This window comes from Oncorhynchus tshawytscha, linkage group LG01, assembly GCF_018296145.1.
Source record: "Oncorhynchus tshawytscha isolate Ot180627B linkage group LG01, Otsh_v2.0, whole genome shotgun sequence".
In the NCBI taxonomy this organism is placed as follows: Eukaryota; Metazoa; Chordata; class Actinopteri; order Salmoniformes; family Salmonidae; genus Oncorhynchus; species Oncorhynchus tshawytscha.
Window position 1 is genome coordinate 15,998,747 of NC_056429.1, and position 25,863 is coordinate 16,024,609.

General features: G+C 41.0%; 1 protein-coding gene and 1 pseudogene across 1 annotated transcript; both read left to right on the forward strand.

Annotated features, from left to right (window-relative positions):
- Nucleotides 1-471: 471 nt before the first annotated feature.
- LOC112261447 lies at nucleotides 472-15,003 on the forward strand (annotated as a pseudogene).
- Nucleotides 15,004-15,830: 827 nt separating this feature from the next.
- LOC112240696 (cyclin-dependent kinase inhibitor 1B) lies at nucleotides 15,831-19,358 on the forward strand. The gene is made up of 3 exons (XM_024408955.2): nucleotides 15,831-16,565; nucleotides 16,981-17,098; nucleotides 17,965-19,358. Exons 1-2 carry the CDS (start codon nucleotides 16,112-16,114, stop codon nucleotides 17,085-17,087), a joined length of 561 nt encoding a protein of 186 aa, XP_024264723.1. The 5' UTR covers nucleotides 15,831-16,111; the 3' UTR covers nucleotides 17,088-17,098; nucleotides 17,965-19,358.
- Nucleotides 19,359-25,863: the final 6,505 nt, after the last annotated feature.

Genomic DNA, 25,863 nt, shown 5'->3' on the forward strand with positions numbered 1-25,863 from the left:
TGTACGTTGTGTAACATTGTCTTGGTAGTTTCATAACTTGAATATTTCAATTCTTATGTCAGTCCCTGATTCATTATGGGGGTGCTTAACCACTCCTAGCCCCGTAATCAAATTAAATTGTTCTCACTCTCTATATACATTGGTCAGCTACATTGGTCAGCTTGCATTTTATATCATTATAAACACCAAAAAGTGAATCCAGTACTAAGCAGGTAAGGGTATGACTTTACTTTCTTTGGATTTTATCATTATTCCCACTTTCCAAGTTACACCAGATGTAAATTCGGGAGATTCATCCTCACAATAGGTAACCAAAACATGTTTTTTTAATCGTCAACCTAAAAGGATAATAAGAGGATGAGGTGACATTAAAATCACAAATGATAAGAAAAAGGTCACAGGTCAGGAGGAACAGGCAAGGTATGGTAAATTTACACAATACACTAGATGGCGCTTTATTCTTACCGTCATACATCAGTCCCGTCTTTCATCTTCCTGTCCAGTGTGTCGCACAGTTTCCGTTATGGCGGCGTCTATCAAGATGTTTTGCTTGTACATCTCGGCATGATTCTTATATTATTTTTGATAAACACACTCCCATGTGTAACGTTAAGATACAGGTTTCATCGCTCTGCAACAGCCCAGAGTGGATTTATATTATCTCTAAATAAACGGGGTTTTTTGAAGGATGGTTTCCCTGAAAAATCAGCCCAAGATCAACTTCCTCAGCTACTGCAGTCTTGTTGCCAGACCGAGTACTGCGGATTCGACCCCACGGCAGACAGCCTTCATGTGGGTAATTTACTCGTTATCATTGGGCTACTGAATTTTCAAAGCGCAGGACACACTGGCGTCGCTCTAATCGGTGGTGCAACAGCACTGGTAGGAGACCCAAGCGAGAGAGAGCGTGCAGCGAAGCGAATCTTCAACAACCATGAATTGACTTTTCCACAAAGACTCTAAGAAGTTTGGCACTGTAACCGTATTGAACAAGTTAACTTTGTACAAAGACTGGAATGGTTGCTTTTCTGGCAGAAGTTGGCAGACATTTCCGAATGGGGAATCTGCTCAGTAGGCATGCAGTGTGCAGTCCAGGTTGAAGAGTGCAGAAGGCATGAGCCTTACTGAGTTCTCCTACCAGCTGTTTCAAGCCCATGACTCCTACCACCTGAACCAGAATCACAGCTGTAAGATCCAGCTGGGAGGGACAGACCAGCTGGGCAACCAGATGTCTGGGCACAAGTTCATACACAAGTAATGTTGCGTCATTCATTGGGGACACACACATTTCCAAATATATTTACCAATTATCACATTGATTCTGGATATTGTAGCCAAGCATCTAAAGGATGCATCAGACACTGAAGTGACGCATCCTGCCCATTAATAACCTACAACAATAATAATAATAACACAAATGAATATAATAAACATGCACATACTTGCATCAACATTAACTGACCAGTGATGGTCTCTTTGATGTCCATTGTAATCCATTTCTCCATGACAGGGTGACTGGACAGGAGGTGTATGGGCTGACCCTCCCTCTGGTGGCCGCCTCTGTGTTGAACAAACTGGGGAAGACAGTGTGGCTGAACAGGGTCAAGACGTCTCCGTTTGTCCTTTGTCAGTTCTTCCTCAGGCAGCCTGTCAGCAGTGTAGAATGGTAGGTGGCTGGAGAGCAGGGTTGCCAGGCAGCCCATGACGAGCTAGAATGTCAGGACAATGACCACTCAAAACCCACATACAAAACTCACATCCTTCCGCAACACTAAACTCACATCCTTCCGGCCCTGTGGCCTCCTCACCACTCCTTCCGGCCCTCCCCACCACTCACTCAGCTGCCTGTGGCCTGCAACACTCTCAATCCTCACATCCTCAGCTGCCTGTGGCCTGCAACACTAAACTCACATCCTTCCGGCCCTCCCCACCACTCACTCAGCTGCCTGTGGCCTGCAACACTAAACTCACATCCTTCCAGCCCTCCCCACCACTCACTCAGCTGCCTGTGGCCTGCAACACTAAACTCACATCCTTCCAGCCCTCCCCACCACTCACTCAGCTGCCTGTGGCCTGCAACACTAAACTCACATCCTTCCAGCCCTCCCCACCACTCACTCAGCTGCCTGCCTCACTGCCTGATTGTCTGCAGCAGCAGGTCACAGTGAAATCAATCATGTTTTTTTAAGAGAAATGCCATGGCAGCTGCGGTACAATTTCGAAGTAGCCCAAAAAAATGCAACTAATACATTTTGACCCGCAACATCTTTTTTAAAGTAGCCAAATTTAGCGGGAAACATGCGGACATGGAAACCCTGCTGGAGAATCCAGTGGAACTGGTCCTGCTTATCAGAGCCTTCTATTTAGAACTAAACAGAGGGGTGTCCTAGGTTTGAGGAGTTAGCGAGGTAACTTTGGTCAACTCTGAGTACAATTTGGGATATCCGGTCATACGAAAGTGACTCACCTTTTAGCCATTAAAATATTTATGGCAACAATTCCTTTAGAACTAACCTGCTCCGGGGCAGGCTAACTCCGCTTAACCTGAATGAAATTACTTTTCCGCGAGTTAAGTGCTTTGCTTAAGGACATAGCGTTAGATTTTTTTGGCTCCGGTATTCGAACCAGCGACCTTTCTGTTACTGGTCCAATGCTCTAACCTCGAGGATACCTGCCGCTGATCTAGGATCAGCTCTCCCCCTCTGATTTAAAAGGCCAACTCGATCCGCACACATTATTTACCTGACTTTAGAGCCTAGAAAGTATTATTTACCTGACTTTAGAGCCCAGAAAGTATTATTTACCTGACTTTAGAGCCCAGAAGGTATTATTTACCTGACTTTAGAGCCCAGAAAGTATTATTTACCTGACTTTAGAGCCCAGAAAGTATTATTTACCTGACTTTAGAGCCCAGAAGTATTATTTACCTGTATTATTTACCTGACTTTAGAGCCTAGAAAGTATTATTTACCTGACTTTAGAGCCCAGAAGGTATTATTTACCTGACTTTAGAGCCCAGAAAGTATTATTTACCTGACTTCAGAGCCCAGAAAGTATTATTTACCTGACTTTAGAGCCCAGAAGGTATTATTTACCTGACTTTAGAGCCCAGAAAGTATTATTTACCTGACTTTAGAGCCCAGAAGGTATTATTTACCTGACTTTAGAGACCAGAAAGTATTATTTACCTGAGAGCCCAGCACTGCTGAATAAATTTATATCACTTTCACGTCATTTAGCAGACGCTCTTATCCAGAGCCACTTACAATAGAGTGCGTGCATTTTCATACTCTTTAATACTGGTCCCACATGGGAATCGAACCCACAATCCTGGCGTTGCAAGCACTTCGGTCAGCATGCATGCACAGACAAACACATTTTGCTTGCCACACACTGTCCTGTCATTGTTTATGACAGACAAGGGGAGCGTTTTAGGTTATTTTTCTTTGTAAATGTGCGCGGCAAACCTACTATGAGACACTTTGTGAACACAGGACCTGATATTAGTACCTGAGTTTAGCCTATCCATGGTGATGTTGGAGACTGAGTCGGGGTTGGTTGTGCTGCCTGCAGGTATCTGAAGCTGTTCACCTTCCTATCCCTGGCCGAGGTGGAGCGGGTGATGGAGCAGCAGAGACAGGAACCAGGCAAACGGGCCGCACACAAACCTCTCGCCGCCGAAGTCACCAAACTGTAACACGACAATGAGGGCAAAAGGTGCTCTGTGTGTGTATGTGTGTGTGCGTGCGTGCCTGCGTGCGTGCGTGCTCACAAAAAGATAAGGCCTAAGTAACTTCAGACTAATGGATTGAATTGACCCCTTCACAAAGTCAAGATTATAAATTGCCTTGGGATTGATCTGATGAAATTTGGTAGTGAAAGTGTGCATCTTGACAAAAGCGTGAAAAATGATACAATAGATAATTAGTCAGAGAAAGACTGTACATATGTCATTTGGGTGTCATTAATGAGGTGTCGCCTGGTACAATTAGTAATGTTGTGTGTGTGTGTATTTCTCTCCAGGTGCACCAATGCCTGGTACCACAGTAACCTTCAGGCCCTGGAGCTGATGCGTGATGCTGAGCTGCAGGAGCTCTTCAGAGATGCCCCATTCCATGAGTTGCTGCTGGAGCCAGGGCCCACAATACTAGATGCCCTCGGGGGCCCAAAGGGTAGGGCTCTCCCTTTATATTCCTCTGTTCCTTATCTTCCCTGACATGACTACCTCACACTGAGGGTCACTCACTCTATTTCACCACTCCCACCCCATTGGCTTTTTCACACTTTCTCTATATTTCTCCTTTCCCCTAATTTCTCTCTTTATTGCTTTCCATGTTTGTTTCTTTTGTTCCCTCTCTTCTCTCTCAAATCTGTCTTGACTTTAAAACATACAGTGCATTCGCAAAGTATTCAGACCCCTTCACTTTTACCACATTTTGTTACATTACAGCCTTATTCTAAAATTGATTCAATTGTTTTTTCCCCCCTCATCAATCTGAGGTTCTGAGAGCTCTGAAGCAGGATTTCATCAAGAATCTGTCTGTACATTCCCCCGTTCATCGTTCCCTCGATCCTGACTAGTCTCCCAGTCCCTCCCGCTGAAAAACATCCCCACAGCATGATGCTGCCACCATGCTTCACCGTAGGGATGGTGCCAGGTTTCCTCCAGACACTTGGCATTCAGGCCAAAGAGTTCAATCTTTTTTCTCATGGTCTGAGAGTCCTTTAGGTGCCTTTTGGCAGACTCCAAGCGGGCAGTCATGTGCCTTTTACTGAGGAATGGCTTCTGTCTGGCCACTCAACCATAAATATCTGATTAGTGGAGTGCTGCAGAGATGGTTGTCCTTCTGGAAGGTTCTCCCATCTCCACAGAGAAACTATGGAGCTCTGTCAGTGACCATCGGGTTCTTGGTCACCTCCCTGACCAAGGCCTTTCTCCCCCGATTGCTCAGTTTGGCCAGGCAGCCAGCTCTAGGAAGAGTCTTGGTGGTTACAAACTTCTTCCATTTAAGAATGATGGAGGCACTGTGTTCTTGCTGCAGATTGTTTTTGGTACCCTTCCCCAGATCTGTGCCTCGACACAATCCTGTCTAGGACCTCTTCGCACAATTCCGTCAACCTCATGGCTTGGTTTTTGAACTGTCAACTGTGGGACCTTTATATAAACAGTTGTGTGCCTTTCCAAATCATGTCCAATCAATTGAATTTATCACAGGTGGACTCCAATCACGTTGTAGAAACGTCTCAAGGATGATCAATGGAAACAGGATGCCTGAGCTCAATTTTGAGTCTCATAGCGAAGGGTCTGAATACTTATGTCAGACTTGTATTATTATTATTTCGGGCGGCAGGCAGCCTAGTGGTCTGAGTGTTGGACTAGTAACCGAAAGGTTGCAAGATCTAATCCCTGAGCTGACAAGGTAAAACTCTGTCATTCTGCCCCTGAACTAGGCAGTTAACCCACTGTTCCTAGGCCGTCATTGAAAATAATAATTTGTTCATAACTGACTTGCCTAGTTAAATAAAGGTTAAATACATTATGTTTATTATTTTGAATAAATTAGTAACATTTTCAAAAAACCTGATTTCGCTTTGCCATTATGGGGTATTGTGTGTAGATTGAGGATTTTTTTTATTTAATACATTTTTGAATAAGGCCGTAACATATCAAAGTGTGTAAACTGTTTCTCTGTGATGTGTTGTCTCTGTGATGTTTTCTCTGTGATGTTGTCTCTGATGTTTTCTCTGTGATGTGTTGTCTCTGTGATGTGTTGTCTCTGTGATGTTTTCTCTGTGATGTTGTCTCTGTGATGTTTTCTCTGTGATGTTGTCTCTGTGTTGTGTTGTCTCTGTGATGTTGTCTCTGTGATGTTTTCTCTGTGATGTGTTGTCTCTGTGATGTTGTCTCTGTGATGTTGTCTCTGTGTTGTGTTGTCTCTGTGTTGTGTTGTCTCTGTGATGTTTTCTCTGTGATGTGTTGTCTCTGTGTTGTGTTGTCTCTGTGATGTTGTCTCTGTGATGTTGTCTCTGTGTTGTGTTGTCTCTGTGATGTTTTCTCTGTGATGTGTTGTCTCTATGATGTTGTCTCTGTGATGTTGTCTCTGATGTTTTCTCTGTGATGTGTTGTCTCTGTGATGTTTTCTCTGATGTTTTCTCTGTGATGTGTTGTCTCTGTGATGTTGTCTCTGTGATGTTTTCTCTGTGATGTGTTGTCTCTGTGATGTTTTCTCTGTGATGTTTTCTCTGTGATGTTGTCTCTGTGATGTTGTCTCTGTGATGTTGTTGTCTCTGTGTTGTGTTGTCTCTGTGATGTTGTCTCTGTGTTGTGTTGTCTCTGTGATGTTGTCTCTGTGATGTTGTCTCTGTGATGTTTTCTCTGTGATGTGTTGTCTCTGTGATGTTGTCTCTGTGATGTTGTCTCTGTGATGTTGTCTCTGTGATGTTGTCTCTGTGATGTGTTGTCTCATGTGATGTGTTGTCTCTGATGTTTTCTCTGTGATGTTGTCTCTGTGATGTTTTCTCTGTGATGTTGTCTCTGTGTTGTGCTGTCTCTGTGATGTTGTCTCTGTGTTGTGTTGTCTCTGTGTTGTGTTGTCTCTGTGATGTTGTCTCTGTGTTGTGTTGTCTCTGTGTTGTGTTGTCTCTGTGATGTTGTCTCTGTGATGTTGTCTCTGTGATGTTGTCTCTGTGTTGTGTTGTCTCTGTGTTGTGTTGTCTCTGTGATGTTGTCTCTGTGTTGTGTTGTCTCTGTGATGTTGTCTCTGTGTTGTGTTGTCTCTGTGATGTTTTCTCTGTGATGTTTTCTCTGTGATGTTTTCTCTGTGATGTTGTCTCTGTGATGTTTGTCTCTGTGATGTTGTCTCTGTGATGTGTTGTCTCTGTGATGTTGTCTCTGTGATGTTGTCTCTGTGATGTTGTCTCTGTGATGTGTTGTCTCTGTGATGTTGTCTCTGTGATGTTTTCTCTGTGTTGTGTTGTCTCTGTGATGTTGTCTCTGTGTTGTGTTGTCTCTGTGACGTTGTGTTGTCTCTGTGATGTTGTCTCTGTGTTGTGTTGTCTCTGTGTGTTGTGTTGTGTTGTCTCTGTGTTGTGTTGTCTCTGTGATGTTGTCTCTGTGATGTTGTCTCTGTGATGTTGTCTCTGTGTTGTGTTGTCTCTGTGATGTTGTCTCTGTGATGTTGTCTCTGTGTGTTGTCTCTGTGTTGTGTTGTTCTGTGATGTTGTCTCTGTGATGTTGTCTCTGTGTTGTGTTGTCTCTGTGATGTTGTCTCTGTGTTGTGTTGTCTCTGTGATGTTGTCTCTGTGTTGTGTTGTCTCTGTGTTGTTGTCTCTGTGTTGTGTTGTCTCTGTGATGTTGTCTCTGTGTTGTGTGTCTCTGTGTTGTCTCTGTGTTGTGTTGTCTCTGTGATGTTGTCTCTGTGTTGTGTTGTCTCTGTGTTGTTGTCTCTGTGTTGTGCTGTCTCTGTGATGTTGTCTCTGTGTTGTGCTGTCTCTGTGATGTTGTCTCTGTGTTGTGTTGTCTCTGTGTTGTGTTGTCTCTGTGATGTTGTCTCTGTGTTGTGTTGTCTCTGTGTTGTTGTCTCTGTGATGTTGTCTCTGTGTTGTGCTGTCTCTGTGTTGTGTTGTCTGTTGTGTTGTTTGTCTCTGTGATGTTTGTCTCTGTGTTGTCTCTGTGATGTTGTCTGTGTGTTGTGCTGTGATGTTGTCTCTGTGATGTTTTCTCTGTGATGTTGTCTCTGTGTTGTTGTTGTCTCTGTGATGTTGTTGTGATGTCTTGTCTCTGTGATGTGATGTCTTGTGTTGTCTCATGTGGTGTTGTGTGATGTTGTCTCTGTGATGTTTTCTCTGTGATGTTGTCTCTGTGTTGTGATGTGTCTCTGTGATGTTGTCTCTGTGTTGTGTTGTCTCTGTGATGTTGTCTCTGTGATGTTGTCTCTGTTGTGTTGTCTCTGTGATGTTGTCTCTGTGTTCTGTGATGTCTGTGTGTTGTTCTCTGTGTTGTCTCTGTGTTGTGCTGTCTCTGATGTTGTCTCTGTGTTGTGTTGTCTCTGTGTTGTGTTGTCTCTGTGATGTTGTCTCTGTGTTGTGTTGTCTCTGTGTTGTTGTCTCTGTGATGTTGTGTCTCTGTGATGTGTCTGTCTCTGTGATGTTTTCTCTGTGATGTGTTGTCTCTGTGTTGTGTTGTCTCTGTGATGTTGTCTCTGTGATGTTGTCTCTGTGTTGTGTTGTCTCTGTGATGTTTTCTCTGTGATGTGTTGTCTCTGTGATGTTGTCTCTGATGTTTTCTCTGATGTTTTCTCTGTGATGTGTTGTCTCTGTGATGTTTTCTCTGATGTTTTCTCAGTGATGTGTTGTCTCTGTGATGTTTTCTCTGTGATGTTTTCTCTGTGATGTTGTCTCTGTGATGTGTTGTCTCTGTGATGTTGTCTCTGTGATGTTGTCTCTGTGATGTGTTGTCTCTGTGATGTTGTCTCTGTGATGTTGTCTCTGTGATGTTGTCTGTGTGTTGTTGTCTCTGTGTGTTGTCTCTGTGATGTTGTCTCTGTGTGTCTCTGTGTGTGTTGTTGTTGTCTCTGTTGTGTTGTCTCTGTGGTGTTGTGATGTGTTGTGATGTTGTCTCTGTGTTGTGCTGTCTCTGTGATGTTGTCTCTGTGTTGTGTTGTCTCTGTGTTGTGTTGTCTCTGTGATGTTGTCTCTGTGTTGTGTTGTCTCTGTGATGTTGTCTCTGTGTTGTGTTGTCTCTGTGATGTTTTCTCTGTGATGTGTTGTCTCTGTGTTGTGTTGTCTCTGTGATGTTGTCTCTGTGATGTTGTCTCTGTGTTGTGTTGTCTCTGTGATGTTGTCTCTGTGTTGTGTTGTCTCTGTGTTGTGTTGTCTCTGTGTCTGTGTTGTGTTTGTTGTGTCTCTGTGATGTTTTGTGATGTCTCATGTGATGTGTTGTGATGTCTCTGTGATGTTTGTCTGTGTTGTCTCTGTGATGTTTGTCTCTGTGATGTGTTGTCTCTGTGTTGTGTTGTCTCTGTGTTGTGTTGTCTCTGTGTTGTTTGTCTCTGTGATGTTGTCTCTGTGATGTTGTCTCTGTGTTGTGTTGTCTCTGTGATGTTGTCTCTGTGATGTTGTCTCTGTGTGTTGTCTCTGTGTTGTTTGTCTCTGTGTTGTGTTGTCTCTGTGTTGTCTCTGTGATGTTGTCTCTGTGATGTTTGTCTCTGTGATGTGTTGTCTCTGTGATGTTGTCTCTGTGTTGTTTGTCTCTGTGATGTGTGTCTCTGTGTGTGTGTCTCTGTGATGTGTGTCTCTGTGTTGTGTTGTCTCTGTGATGTTGTCTCTGTGTTGTGTGATGTCTCTGTGATGTTGTCTCTGTGTTGTGTTGTCTCTGTGATGTTGTCTCTGTGTTGTTGTTGTCTCTGTGATGTTGTCTCTGTGTTTTCTCTGATGTTGTCTCTGTGATGTTGTCTCTGTGTGTGTTGTCTCTGTGATTGTCTCTGTGTGTCTCTGTGTTGTGTTGTCTCTGTGTTGTTGTCTCTGTGTTGTGTTGTCTCTGTGATGTTGTCTCTGTGTTGTGTTGTCTCTGTGATGTTGTCTCTGTGTTGTGTTGTCTCTGTGATGTTGTCTCTGTTTGTGTTGTCTCTGTGATGTTGTCTCTGTGTTGTGTTGTCTCTGTGTTGTGTTGTCTCTGTGTTGTGTTGTCTCTGTGATGTTGTCTCTGTGTTGTGTTGTCTCTGTGTTGTGTTGTCTCTGTGTTGTGTTGTCTCTGTGTTGTTGTCTCTGTGATGTTGTCTCTGTGTTGTGTTGTCTCTGTGATGTTGTCTCTGTGATGTTGTCTCTGTGATGTTGTCTCTGTGTTGTGTTGTCTCTGTGATGTTGTCTGCCTGTGTGTGTTGTCTCTGTGATGTGTCTCTGTGATGTGTCTGTGATGTTGTCTCTGTGATGTGTTGTCTCTGTGATGTTGTCTCTGTGTTGTGTTGTCTCTGTGATGTTGTCTCTGTGTTGTGTCTCTGTGATGTTGTCTCTGTGTTGTGTTGTCTCTGTGATGTTGTCTCTGTGTTGTGATGTCTCTGTGATGTTGTCTCTGTGATTGTGTGTCTCTGTGATGTTGTCTCTGTGTTGTGTTGTCTCTGTGATGTTGTCTCTGTGTTGTCTCTGTGTTGTCTCTGTGTGATGTTGTCTCTGTGTTGTGTTGTCTCTGTGATGTTGTGTTTGTCTCTGTGTTGTCTCTGTGATGTCTCTGTGATGTGTTGTCTCTGTGTTGTGTTGTCTCTGTGATGTTGTCTCTGTGTCTCTGTGATGTTGTCTCTGTGTTGTGTTGTCTCTGTGTTGTGTTGTCTCTGTGTTGTTGTCTCTGTGTTGTGTTGTCTCTGTGTCTCTGTGTGCCTCTGTGTGTCTCTGTGATGTTGTCTCTGTGTTGTGTTGTCTCTGTGATGTTTGTCTCTGTGTTGTCTCTGTTGTGCTGTCTGTGATGTTGTCTCTGTGTTGTTGTCTCTGTGATGTTGTCTCTGTGTTGTTGTCTCTGTGATGTTGTCTCTGTGTTGTGTTGTCTCTGTGTTGTGCTGTCTCTGTGATGTTGTCTCTGTGTTGTGTTGTCTCTGTGATGTTGTCTCTGTGTTGTGTTGTCTCTGTGTTGTGTTGTCTCTGTGATGTTGTCTCTGTGTTGTGTTGTCTCTGTGATGTTGTCTCTGTGTTGTGTTGTCTCTGTGATGTTGTCTCTGTGTTGTGTTGTCTCTGTGATGTTGTCTCTGTGTTGTGTTGTCTCTGTGTTGTGTTGTCTCTGTGTGTTGTCTCTGTGTTGTGTTGTCTCTGTGTTGTGTTGTCTCTGTGATGTTGTCTCTGTGTTGTGTTGTCTCTGTGTTGTGTTGTCTCTGTGATGTTGTCTCTGTGTTGTGTTGTCTCTGTGATGTTGTCTCTGTGTTGTGTTGTCTCTGTGATGTTGTCTCTGTGATGTGTTGTCTCTGTGTTGTGTGTCTCTGTGATGTGTGTCTCTGTGATGTTTGTCTCTGTGTTGTGTTGTCTCTGTGATGTTGTTGTGTTGTCTCATGTGATGTGTTGTGATGTCTCATGAGGTGTGTTGTGTTGTCTCTGTGTTGTGCTGTCTCTGTGATGTTGTCTCTGTGATGTTGTCTCTGTGTTGTGCTGTCTCTGTGATGTTGTCTCTGTGATGTTGTCTCTGTGTTGTGCTGTCTCTGTGATGTTGTCTCTGTGTTTTGTTGTCTCTGTGATGTGTTGTGATGTCTCATGAGGTGTGTTGTCTCTGTGATGTTTTCTCTGTGATGTTGTCTCTGTGTTGTGTTGTGATGTCTCATGTGATGTGTTGTCTCTGTGATGTCTCATGTCTTTGTTGTGTTGTCTCTGTGATGTTTTCTGTGATGTTGTCTCTGTGATGTTGTCTCTGTGATGTGTTGTCTCTGTGATGTGTCTGTGATGTTGTCTCTGTGATGTTGTCTCTGTGTTGTGTTGTCTCTGTGTGTGTTGTCTCTGTGATGTTGTCTCTGTGATGTGTGTCTCTGTGATGTTGTCTCTGTGATGTTGTCTCTGTGATGTTTTCTCTGTGATGTTGTCTCTGTGATGTTGTCTCTGTGATGTGTTGTCTCTGTGATGTTGTCTCTGTGTTGTGTTGTCTCTGTGTTGTCTCTGTGTGTCTCTGTGATGTTGTCTCTCTGTGATGTGTTGTCTCTGTGATGTTGTCTCTGTGATGTTGTTGTCTCTGTGATGTTGTCTGTGATGTTGTCTCTGTGATGTTTTCTCTGTGATGTTTGTCTCTGTGATGTTTTCTCTGTGATGTTGTTGTCTCTGTGATGTTTGTCTCTGTGATGTTTTCTCTGTGATGTGTTGTCTCTGTGTTTCTCTGTGATGTTTTCTCTGTGATGTTGTCTCTGTGATGTTGTCTCTGTGTTGTGTTGTCTCTGTGATGTTGTCTCTGTGTTGTGTTGTCTCTGTGATGTTGTCTCTGTGTTGTTGTCTCTGTGTCTCTGTGATGTTGTCTCTGTGTTGTGTTGTCTCTGTGATGTTGTCTCTGTGATGTTGTCTCTGTGTTGTGTTGTCTCTGTGATGTTGTCTCTGTGTTGTGTTGTCTGTCTCTGTGTTGTGTTGTCTCTGTGTGTTGTCTCTGTGTGTTGTCTCTGTGTTGTGTCTCTGTGTTGTGTCTCTGTGTTGTGTGTGTCTCTGTGTTGTGTTGTCTCTGTGATGTTTTCTCTGTGATGTTGTCTCTGTGATGTTGTCTCTGTGTTGTGTTGTCTCTGTGATGTTGTCTCTGTGTTGTGTTGTCTCTGTGTTGTTTGTCTCTGTGTGTTGTCTCTGTGATGTTGTCTCTGTGATGTTGTCTCTGTGTTGTGTTGTGATCTCTGTGTGATGTTGTCTCTGTGATGTGTGTCTCTGTGTTGTGTTGTCTCTGTGATGTTGTCTCTGTGTTGTGCTGTCTCTTTGATGTTGTCTCTGTGTTGTGTTGTCTCTGTGATGTTGTCTCTGTGTTGTGTTGTCTCTGTGATGTTGTCTCTGTGTTGTGTTGTCTCTGTGTTGTGTTGTCTCTGTGATGTTGTCTCTGTGTTGTGTTGTCTCTGTGATGTTGTCTCTGTGTTGTGTTGTCTCTGTGTTGTGTTGTCTCATGTGATGTGTTGTGATGTCTCATGTGATGTGTTGTGATGTCTCATGAGGTTTGTTGTGTTGTCTCTGTGATGTTTTCTCTGTGATGTTGTCTCTGTGTTGTCTCTGTGATGTTGTCTCTGTGATGTTGTCTCTGTGATGTTGTCTCTGTGATGTTGTCTCTGTGTTGTGTTGTCTCTGTGATGTTGTCTCTGTGTTGTGTTGTCTCTGTGATGTTTGTCTCTGTGATTCTCTGTGTTGTGATGTTGTCTCTGTGATGTTGTCTCTGTGATGTGTGTCTCTGTGATGTTGTCTCTGTGTTGTGTTGTCTCTGTGTTGTGTGTCTCTGTGATGTTGTCTCTGTGATGTTGTCTCTGTGTTGTGTGTCTCTGTGTTGTGTTGTCTCTGTGATGTTGTCTCTGTGTTGTGCTGTCTCTGTGATGTTGTCTCTGTGTTGTGTTGTCTCTGTGTTGTGTTGTCTCTGTGTTGTCTCTGTGATGTTGTCTCTGTGTTGTCTCTGTGATGTGTTGTGTTGTCTCATGTGTTGTGTTCTCTGTGATGTTGTCTCATGATGTTGTCTCTGTGTTGTCTCTGTGATGTTGTCTCTGTGTTGTGTTGTCTCTGTGATGTTGTCTCTGTGTTGTGATGTCTCTGTGATGTGTTGTCTCTGTGTTGTCTCTGATGTTGTCTCTGTGATGTTTGTCTCTGTGATGTTGTCTCTGTGTGTTGTGATGTTTTCTCTGTGTCTCTGTGTTGTGTCTGTGATGTTGTCTCTGTGATGTTTTCTCTGTGATGTTGTCTCTGTGTTGTGTTGTCTCTGTGATGTTGTCTCTGTGTTGTGTGTCTCTGTGATGTTGTCTCTGTGATGTCTCATGTGATGTGTTGTGATGTCTCTGTGATGTTTGTGTTTTGTTGTCTCTGTGATGTTTTCTCTGTGATGTTGTCTCTGTGTTGTGTTGTCTCTGTGATGTTGTCTCTGTGTTGTGTTGTCTGTGATGTTTGTGATGTCTCTGTGATGTTGTGATGTCTCTGAGTTGTCTCTGTGATGTTGTCTCTGTGTTGTGCTGTCTCTGTGATGTTGTCTCTGTGTTTTGTTGTCTCTGTGATGTGTTGTGATGTCTCATGTGATGTGTTGTGATGTCTCTGTGATGTTTTCTCTGTGATGTTGTCTCTGTGTTGTGTTGTGATGTCTCATGTGATGTGTTGTGATGTCTCATGAGGTTTGTTGTGTTGTCTCTGTGATGTTTTCTCTGTGATGTTGTCTCTGTTGTGTTGTCTCTGTGATGTGTTGTGATGTTGTCTCTGTGTTGTGCTGTCTCTGTGATGTTGTCTCTGTGTTGTGTTGTCTCTGTGATGTGTTGTGATGTCTCATGTGATGTGTTGTGATGTCTCATGAGGTGTGTTGTGTTGTCTCTGTGATGTTTTCTCTGTGATGTTGTCTCTGTGTTGTGTTGTCTCTGTGATGTGTTGTGATGTCTCATGTGATGTGTTGTGATGTCTCATGAGGTGTGTTGTGTTGTCTCTGTGATGTTTTCTCTGTGATGTTGTCTCTGTGTTGTGTTGTCTCTGTGATGTGTTGTGATGTCTCATGAGGTGTTGTGTTGTCTCTGTGTTGAGTTGGGATGTCTCTGGGATGTCTCTGTGATGTGTTGTCTCTGATGTTGTTTCTGTTGTGTTGTCTCTGATGTTTTTATGTTGTCTCTGTGATGGGTTGTCTCTGTGTTGTGCTGCAGGTATCGCATTGTTTCAGAAGGAACTGTATGGATCAACCACAGTAAGACAGACAACCCAGAACAGGTACTCATCCCCAGCCAGCACATCCTGACCAATGTACTGTCTCTCCTCAGAGTGGGAAAAAATAATTTCCATGTCATCAGGTGGCTCAATCTGTGAGTGGAGCTCGGACCATATCACTTATATGCACTGTTTGTGTACTGGAGGTAGGACAGCAAGCTGGGAGACTTAGGTGAAGAGAGCTGGATATTGGAAATAGACCTGTATTGTTTCAATATATCCCTGCTGATATCTAGGAGAGGATTTAGTGCACTATATGTGTGTGGATTCAATGATGCTGTAATATATAACATATATTTGGTGAAAGGCTTTTGTCTTGTTAGTTGTATGTTACGTACTGTGTATGTAAACGGTTTTATTTTTGTGATCGTTAGATATTAGATAACCGATTTGCCTAATACCTAATTTCACAACAAGGGGTCAGTGCAGTCTTCTCTTTAAATGAGAACTGAGTAAAAGCTCCTTCAGACACCCTGTACCAAAGCTCGATTTATAAGACTCTAGTTACATCCAGGAATTAAATTTAAATTGTAAAATATCTTACAGCTAAAATAGATGAATATTTTGACATTTTAAAACGGGCAAAAGCAATAGGTAATTAAAAACAGGTGGACAAGATGTGTAGTGTTGTCACATTTAGATATGGGTGAAATAAAAAATTATTCACTCTTACTGTAGTCATTCTATTGCAAATGGCCAATGAGGTATAATTGAAGTAGTTATTAATTGATGTTTGATAATAAATTGTCTAATTGCGTTATCCTGCAGAAAATATTGTTTTCCCAATGAGAAATGCTTGCCACTACTCTTAATTACCATCCCTCCTTTTGCTGGGGTGTACACTGGTGACCTTGACTGAGCTCGGATAAGTCAATATTCACATCTGTATCATAGAGAGAAAAAACTGGTCACCACCATGCTTAATAATGAAAACGTTAAGATTTTATTAGCCTTTTAAATGGTTGACAGATTCATGACAATAACAACCTACTCCAACGATAAAATGCTTCACACTGGCTTGTGTATTTTCAAATGTTTCAAATCATTAAGGTGGTATTACAATTCCACATTTATTGAAAAACTATAATTTTCAAATAAAATTCGATTTCCCTATATTTATTGTTCTATTTTGGTGCTAAAAAACTATGACATGAAGATCGAGACCACTGATAATAAATTATTTTCTCAACATAAACAAATGAATAATGCATACACTACGTTTCCTTATAATGGTCCTTTATTTACATCCATAGCTAAAATGGTAGATACCTATAGTGATTATGGCTATAGCCGTTACAAAGTAACATGTATAGAAATGTGACAATGTTGCAAAGCCTTTGTAACGTGCACGATATGATCGCCTTAAGAGAGTTGGGCGGGCCTACGTTTTTGTTAACCAATGAATTCCCTTCTTCGTTTTAAATAGTTCTCTGTGTCAATCAGTTTTTTCCCCAGTCAGCCTCCCCTCAATCGCCATATTGGGTGCTGAAAAGGTTTGTCTGTTATTTCTTCTCTCTTACTACGAGAATAAATTGACAGGAGTGGCTTCAGTTACTGCACATTGTTTTGATGATCTGACTACTTTAGCTCGCATTGCCATATTGGAAATTACCGTTTCTATCCAGACCTATGCATGGCATAAAAGTGTTGATCATTCGTTTTACGCTTGTTTTGGATCGCGGTGAGAAAGGAGGAAATACGAATTTTTAAGTGTTCTATTTGGACGTTAATTGATTCTCCGAAAATGTCAGATGTTCGACTTTCAAATGGGAGCCCGACGTTGGAAAGGACGGATGCTCGGTTGTCGGATCACCCCAAACCGTCAGCCTGCAGAATCATTTTCGGCTCGCCGGATCGCGAAGAGTTAAGGCGGGATTTAAAGGGACATTTGCAAGAGATGGAAGCGGCGGCCTCAGCGAAGTGGAACTTCGATTTTTCAAGCCACACACCTCTATCGAACGGGAGATTCAAATGGGAATTAATGGATTGTAAAGACATTCCAAATTTCTACACCAGAACGCAACGATCAGTGAAAGACGTTTGCCCCTCTGGGAATAACACTATGGATCTAAATGGGAATCATAGTTGTGTGATGGTGACTCCCCGGCAGCCCTCCGACAACACGGAGAGGTCAGAGAGCCAAATGGAGAGTAAAGAGCAGTGCACCGGGCGGAGAAAAAGACCAGCCAGCCATGAATGTAGGCCTACGCCTTTATGAATTATGTAAATTATAGATAATCATCAGTCTGGCTACTTTGTCTTTCTGCCTACTGTTTGACGTGCTGGCCTATTCAGCTATGTAATTTGTATCAGTCAGACTCGACGTAAAATTGTAGAAGACTGTAGGCCTAGTTACCAAATAGATGTGCCCACTTATCAGTTATTCTAAAGAAAAGCGATACAACCATTCTAATCGTTTTCATTAATGTTTTCAGTAAGCAAGTCAAGTTGTAAAGATAAGACCTGATAAGGCAAATCACTATAGATAGAGGAATGTAACAGCCTAAATTGTCTTACTCATTTAAATGATGTAGAGTGGACTATTCACAATACTTCATTTTCGAGAATAACATTTGAACCTATATTCTTATTAAAATGGTATTTCTCTTCCAGACCCCTCGTCCCAAAATAAAAGGTCACACAGTAGTTCGAATGAAGTTACTCCTTGCCCAGGCTTAGAATACACACCCAGGAAAGCCAGTCCCAGGACTCAAACGTGAAGATGACAAAGGTGAGCTAGTTATCTGCTACTTTTGTCTGGCTTTAGTGAGATATGTAATACTGGTGTGGACTTATTTTTCCAAATAACCCAATATATTTTTTTATTGCCTACATAAAGCAGTTTGTAAACTGTTCGGTTCGGTGAAGCTGAACACATCACGTTGGTATTCTTGTAAGCATTTCAGACGTGCTGTTTAAATAACGTGTTGAGCAGTTGTGATTTTCCTACATTGTAACCTATGCGCAATTGCCAACTAAGTAGCTATTTGTTTTATTGAAGCTCGAAATGTGTGCTTAACTATATCGTTGTGACGTTCAGTGCGGTCTAGTAAAGGGTTAAAGTCCAAAAGGCTACACAAAATATAGGCGACATTACTACAACCACTGCCACGGTGAGGTTCATTTTCCGACGAAACTGTAAACAAGTCCTCAGAACAACACTATAGTAACACGTCAGCAACCACTGCCCTCGTGAGAGGGAGAAGGGGCCGGTCTCCTCAGCAGTGCACTATGCACGCTAGTCCCCTATCAAAACATCTGGCCGTTCTAGTGAATGAAAGCACAGTATGCACGTTTTTGAATAGGCCTAAATGTTTACTCTAACTTGCAATGAAGTGTGTGTGTGTGAGTGTAGCTATGGATATAATTTATAATTTGGAAAATGAAAGTATTCTGCTGCTTTGAATGAGTCAGTAGGGTGTCTTTTGACTAGCATTAGCCTGTTCTTAGCATTGTTTTGTAATGTCAAAGCTATTACATGTTTCTTGTCTGCAAAAAGAAATGGCCAGGAATGGTTTTGATGCATTTGTATGTGGTCATGTTTACTGGTGTAAATTAGCATTGGTCTCACAACTCTGTTTTTATTTCTCTCTGCAGAGCTGAAAATGCATTTCCCCTTTTTGTCATGGAAACCTAAGTGTTCGGTGATTTTGAAGAGGAACTACAAAGAAAACGAACCATATCAATTCTCCCTAAGGATGGGGACGCTGTGCAAGCACTGAATATAAACACTAAAGTTCTGGCACTCATAAAGTTACTGCCTCTAAAAGCAGTCGATGTAGCAGTGTGCAATTAGGTTTTATTTCCTTTTTTGCTCTTTTTTTTCTTTCTTTTTTAACTACCTGTGTATATATTTATTTTCAGATGTAGCACATAAAACATTATGATTGGGGAGGGGGAAAAACTATGTAAAAGGCATGAATTTGACTTGAAGAATTGCGGTGTAGTTTTGTTTCCAAAATGCTGTTTATAAATCCTGATCCATTTAAAAAATGATTGGATTAAATAATTGTTCCTCATCGAAGTATCCTCATAGGTCATCTGTATGTAGGGAGAGATTGATGGTACATAATGTGTAGCCTTGTATTTTGGGTCATTTAAGTGTCACACAATGTGGGTTCTCAGCCACCCCACGAAAAAAATGCCTCAAATAATGATACATTTCTGTTATGACTAAAAAAGTAATATGTGAAGTCAGCCAATATTTATTGTGTTTTGTTGAAAATCTGTAGGCCTATGTCGGTCACTTAAATTCTGGAATCTTCTTTTTTTAGTTTTTTTTTACAAGTCTTCCTCTTCACCATAACAAAAAAAAGTGTAGCTAATTTATTTTTCTGAAGTGGTATAGGGTACTAATTTGCTGAAGGATAAAATATCTGTTAACTGTACTGGTAGTATTAATCAACTTCATACTCGTGTTTAACGGTTCTTAATATTTTTTTTAACAATTAGGCCTTTTTATGTTTGAAATGTCCTACAATACCAAATACATGGTTGCTTCAATACGTCTGTGTCGACGCTTTCACCATCAGGTTGCCTTGGCATTGTACTCCTGTTTGATACAGACAGATAATTTAATTTGTTATAATCTCCCCCTTCTCCCAGACATTGTTAGTGCAGATCATGCAAATGTAGTTTCTAAAATAACTTTAATTTCGCCCAGTTTCAATCAGCCTTTGTTCAGAGGCTAAGAATTGTCTCAAAGTAGTCACTGCCCGTGTAAATCTATTAAGTGTACATAACTTTGTAAAAACACTGAGAAATTATACTAACTTATTTATGTCAAGCTTTTTTATGTAGAATAAAATGGGGTTTTGATCAAGGTTATCCAAAGTGGCATTTACATATATTTTTTTGTAAGCATATTTTTGGTAGTTTTTATTTTATCGAAAAAGGTTGCAACCTGAGCCTGATTTAAAATATTTGATGTGCATTTTTCAATGTGTGATTAAGATGTCTTGCAATCAATTAAAACAGAAGATAAATCGTTATCTGATTTGTTGGTCATGTTTGCACTGTTGAAAGGAACCTCTTCAGCCTGCACACGGTCACACTTTCTCTCAGCAAGTATACAGCATAACGATTTTAATGAATTTCGATTAAGCTAATACATAATCCATATCCGTGTCCTTCATAACTTGATGTTTCATACTATAAATTGCACAGAACCTGCATGTGTTCTCATGGGGCGGGAGGAATCGCATATGAGGTATGTTCCTATATAGCCCACTGGTGAATCACAAGTAAAAATGCCTCTCAGGACTCCAGGCAAAACGACCTTAAATTTCAGTTTAATAGATTGATAAGATTGTCATACCTCGGTTCTCTTCATACCCACTGCTTTTAGGTTGGGAGTTTATACATTATCATCCTGGAATAAAGGCATGAAGAGATTTAACTCTTTAAAAACAGTTGTTTTTGTAGTTCTAGTGCTTTTCACAGCAGTTAGGAGTAGATACAGTATTTCAGTAATTGATGTCATTTTTTTATATCAATGTGGTGTATCCTCTTCGGCTCGCGGACAAACTGGAACTAACCAGTGCGCATTCGGTACTATTTGGCACATTACGCATGCTTCAAGCTTGAATTAGCACGTAATAGGGTCCGGTAAATACAAACGATGTTATTGCTTCTATGGTTGCAAAATCAGTCCATTTTAAAATAGTTTAGCCTGTGTTAATCCACTATAGCACTGCTGACCAAATATGCCGCCGTCTGCGCAGTGGTACTCCCAATATGATGAAATCGTGAAGTATTTTGAAAAATGCCTGGTGATTGACGTTTGGGTCCTCCAATCCGGTTATGGCTAAGTAAAGCACACCAATGTTGCAGCCAGTTACAGTTGTTTAATGGAAGGTTTGAACCGGAAGGTTTGAACTGCAATGTTTCTAGCGGTGAAAAAACACTCCCCACAGGTCCACAGTTGAAATGATATAAGTGCATGAATGTTGTTATATTTGGTCACAGAGAATGCGCTAGTGTAGCCTACATCCAACAAATACTGTAATTGCCTGCATATAGATGATTTAACTGTAGTTTGAATTAATTATAGAAAAAAGGATGTATAAATATATCCCTGATACTGTAATGAGCATTTTTAATAAAACAACTCTATGATATAGTTTCATTTTATTGATTTCTTTATAGATCAAAGCTATGCAAACAATATTTTGATGTAGATTGTTTACTTGCCTTATGTTTTAGTATATTTGCTAATGAGTTGAAACTAAAAATAATTTACTAATGTTTTTATCATTAAGGCACAATGGTGTATATTTATTCACATTTTTACACCAGAATTATGTTTTGTCACACGTTTTGCTGGGCTACTTCAAATACAATTCCAGCCTCATTTGGAGAGTTGTTTGCAACAATTTATAGGCCTACTATTTTGTACAACTATAAGTTTTCTTTTTACCAACATATTCGCCTACACAAATAGCGGTCAGCTACATATAGGAATTCTATAGCAGCAATTATTATTATTATTTTTGGGATTTAATCTTTACACTGTAAATATTAGCACCAAAGCAGAGCCATAAAACATGTTCACTGCTGAATTACATTTTGTCTTTCTCTGACTAATTATCTATTGCATAATTTTTCATGCATTTGTCAAGATGCACACTTTCACTACCAAATTTCATCAGATCAATCCCAAGGCAATTTATAATCTTGACTTTGTGAAGGGGTCAATTCAATCCATTAGTCTGGAATTACTTAGGCCTTGTCTTTTGTGTGAGCGTGCGCGCACACAGACACACACACACACCAAATATGTATTTTTAAAGAGAATATTTAGTGTTGAGTTGGTAAAGGGCTCCCTCCTCTCCTCATCCCACTACAGCCTTCGAGCACCATGAAGGCCTAACCTCCTTTCCTCATCCCACTACAGCCTTCGAGCACCATGAATGCCTAACCTCCTCTCCTCACCCCACTACAGCCTTCGAGCACCATGAAGGCCTAACCTCCTCTCCTCACCCCACTACAGCCTTCGAGCACCATGAAGGCCTAACCTCCTCTCCTCATCCCACTACAGCCTTCGAGCACCATGAAGGCCTAACCTCCTCTCCTCACCCCACTACAGCCTTCGAGCACCAGGAAGCAGGATGCAACAGGAAGACACCTGCAGCAGCTCTTAGGGGGCTCCTGATTCATTCTGAAGTGTGCAGGTGGGTAACCTTAGCTCTGCTGTTTACCCCCCACTCAGAGCTGGGCCCATTGTCCCTGTGTGTTTGGCTTTGTGCAGAGGGCCATTGTGAGGTGCGGGCGCTCAGCACTGTTGTGTCTGGGGCTCCCATTCAGACAAAGGGCCTGCTGGCTGAAACACTGGAGTGGATGAAGGGGGAAAAGGAAGTGGTGTCTGCAGTTTGAGAATACCACACTGAGAGTACCGTTGGGGGTGGTTTGTGTCATTAAGTCATATTGACATGGATATTGGTCAAGCTCAATGTGGGGTTATAGGTGGAAAACATTTACTCTAATTGGTTGGTTCATTTAAAACAGGAGCCCCTGTGTTTTTTATAAAGCTTACCAGCAATAAATTGTATAATTTCTGTATAATACATTTCTATCCATCTAAATGGTAAGTTTGACCTTGCAGTTGATCCTGGCTATTCTCCAGAGGCCCAACTAAAGGCTGGACTGGAAATGTTCAACAAAAAAGTAGCTTACACTGTTATTACATTGTTATTATCTGTGGTTTGACAAACAAGGTTTTAAGTTTAGACAAAGACAGTCATCCAATGAGCCATACCTGATGGGTCCAAATATATTGTATCTGAACTGCTGTCAACTGGCTGCCACCTTTCATATACCCAGAGCCGTGGAGGCCAAATAATATAGTCAATTTGTAAGTCCTAACTTTCAGCTTTGCTATCTTCCTGAAATGTTTTAAATTCACACACAAAACAACACAGATTTTTAAAAACTTTATTCTTATTCACTTTGACCACCACAACTATGAAGTTGGGTAAATAGCAGACATCCAGAAATTGAGAAAATGTCTTTGTCTCAGTGTTATATGTACCAAGCTAGACAGACAATCCCACTTCCTAGCTATATCAACAGCAACAGGTTATCTTTTCCTGTTAACCACCCCAGCACTTAATATAAAACCACTGGTTCCTCCCCATGTTTCCTGGACTGGCCACAACCAACGTCATAACCAAATTCGCTGGCACAATTTCCTACGAAGGAAGAGCGCCTGCAAACACGTGCGTGTGTTCCCTTTTCTCTGAAACACAGAGCACAATGATGACAAATCAGTTGTTGGAAATGAGTGATTGGAGAGAGAGAGAGAGAGAGAGGGGCAGGCAGACAGGGATGTATGCTGTGTAGAAATGAGACGCTGTATAGCATCAAATGGTAGATGTACAGATGCGTCTGTGGCATGTTTGGCTTTGGGGGGAGCAATGGGTAGGTCATAATGCTCATTAAAAGAGCGCACCTGCCGCTTCATCAAATAGCCTTTATCTGTTATCGCCGCAAATCTGCTCAAACTCTCAGATAGAACGCGAAAACAAGTTAGGCCCTCTCCTACATACCTCCTACCCCATGACCAGTATGTCTGTCTGTCTGTGGTACCTGGCCTAATCTCGTCAGGAATGTCGTACGGATGCATTCAGATGCTGTTGGCCGGAAAGGAGAGCCTCTCAAACATCTGTGAAGTGCAGATAGGCAACAGAGTTCTGACAGACAGGGATTGGAGGGAGCTAAAAGCTAATGAAGTTGCAAGCTCATGGATATCATCAGGGGTGAAGACCTGCAGATGACTGCTAGAGAGAAGGACCACACCTGATACAACCAGCTGTTCTACAGTACATATACAGGGCAGAGATATTTGAAGAGGTTGTAGTCAAAGGAACTATTTGTTCAGCAGTAGGTGGGGTGGGTGGAGGGTGTACTGTTCACATTTTGAAAAATGTCCACACTACTGAAGCAATAAGAGGTTCAACCACTGTGTATTACTATGCTGCATACAGCTGTTTGTTGAAGATAAATATGACAGAGGTTAAATGTAATCAGAGTTGACATGCTTAGCTGGTCTGTCGTTTACTGGGCATGATGATGAGACAGAGTGTGGTGGTGTGTGACATCACTTCACCATAATGATGCAAAACGCAGCAACATTCTGAAGAAGTGTATGTGGCAATCATTCCTGTCAGTCAAATGCTATTACACAGCAGTAGTAGTAGTAGTAATAGTAGTCATAGTAGTAGTAGTCATAGCAGTAGTAGTAGTAGGAGGAGAAGTAATAGTCATAGTAGTAATAGTAGGAGGAGGAGTAGTAGTCATAGTAGTAGTAGAAGTAGTAGTAATAGTAGTAATATTAGTCATAGTAGTAGTAGTCATAGTAGTAGTAGTAGGAGGAGGAGTAATAGTAGTAGTCATAGTCATAGTAGGAGGAGGAGTCATAGTAGTAGTAGGAAGGAGGAGTAGTAGTAGTAGTAGTCATAGCAATAGTAGTAGTCATAGTAGTAGTAGTAGTAGTCATAGTAGTAGTAGTAGTAAGGAGGAGTAGTAGTCATAGTAGTAGTGGTCATAGTAGCAGCAGTAGTCATAGTAGTAGTAGTCATAGTAGTCATAGTAGTAATAGGAGGAGGGGGAGTAGTAATCGTAGTAATAGTAGGAGGAGGAGGAGTAGTCATCGTAGTAATAGTAGTCATAGTAGTAATAGTAGTCATAGTAGTAGTAGTAATATTAGTCATAGTAGTCATAGTAGTAGTAGTAGTCATAGTAGTCATAGTAGCAGTAGTAGTCATAGTAGTAGTAGTAGTCATAGTAGTCATAGTAGCAGTAGTAGTCATAGTAGTAGTAGTAGTCATAGTAGTCATAGTAGTAGTCATAGTAGTAGTAGTCATAGTAGTAGTCATAGTAGTCATAGTAGCAGTAGTAGTAGTAGTAGTCATAGTAGCAGTAGTAATAGTAGTCATAGTAGTATTAGTAGTCATAGTAGCAGTAGTAATAGTAGTCATAGTCATAGTATTTATAGTAGAAGTAGTAGGAGGAGGAGTAGTAGTTATAGTAGTCATAGTGGTAGTAGTAATAGTAGTCATAGTAGTAAGTAGTAGTCATAGTAGTAATAGTAGTCATAGGAGTAGTAGTAATAGTAGTCATAGTAGTAATAGTAGTCATAGTAGTAGTAGTAATAGTAGTCATAGTAGTAGTAGTAATAGTAGTCATAGTAGTAATTGTAGTCATAGTAGTAATAGTAGTCATAGTCGTAGTGGTAATAGTAGTCATAGTAGTAATAGTAGTCATAGTAGTAATAGTAGTCGTAGTAGTCATAGTAGTCATAGCAATAGTAGTCATAGTAGTCATAGTAGCAGTAGTAGTAGTAGTAGTCATAGTAGCAGTAGTAATAGTAGTCATAGTAGTATTAGTAGTCATAGTAGCAGTAGTAATAGTAGTCATAGTAGTAGTAGTAATAGTAGTCATAGTCATAGTATTTATAGTAGAAGTAGTAGGAGGAGTAGTAGTTATAGTAGTCATAGTGGTATTAGTAATAGTAGTCATAGTAGTAAGTAGTAGTCATAGTAGTAATAGTAGTCATAGGAGTAGTAGTAATAGTGGTCATAGTAGTAGTAGTAATAGTAGTCGTAGTAGTAATAGTATTCATAGTAGTAATAGTAGTCATAATAGTAGTGGTAATAGTAGTCATAGTAGTAATACTAGTCATAGTAGTAATAGTAGCAGTAGTAATAGTAGTCGTAGTAGTCATAGCAATAGTGGTCATAGTAGTAGTAGTAATAATAGTAGTCATAGTAGCAGTAGTCATAGTAATAGTAGTAGTAGTCATAGTAATAGTAGTAGTAGTCATAGTAATGGTAGTAGTAGTAGTTGTAATAGTAGTAGTAGTAGTAGTAGTAGTAGTCATAGTAATAGTAGTAGTAGTCATAGTAATAGTAGTAGTAGTAGTCATAGTAATGGTAGTAGTAGTAGTAGTAGTCATTGTAATAGTTGTAGTAGTCATAGTAATAGTAGTCATAGTTATATAAGTAGTAGTAGTCATAGTAATGGTAGTAGTAGTTGTAGTCATTGTAATAGTAGTAGTAGTCACAGTAATAGTAGTAGTAGTCATAGTAATAGTAGTGGTTGTCATAGTAGTAGTAGTAGTAGGAGGAGTAGTAGTAGTAATGATGGTTGTTACATTATTGTCCCAGATAGAAAGTTGATTGTGGAATACAAAAAAAATGAACAGTAAAAAGAAAATGTCAATAAGATTGAGATGTATACATAAATGCATGACTATATATGAGGATACATAATCATAGTAATCCAGTAAGCGTTGAACATGTCATAATGAAACAGAAGCCCTGTTTACACCTGGTTCTAACATGTCCTTTGTTCTGATCTTATCCACATTCTGATTGTGCCCACAAATTTTGACAGGTGTGGACGATTAAAATACGCTTTGGGGTAAGATTGTGATCAGATATTATAAGTAGAAATATACAAGATCAGTACAATGTCAGGACGAAGGACGCATGTTAG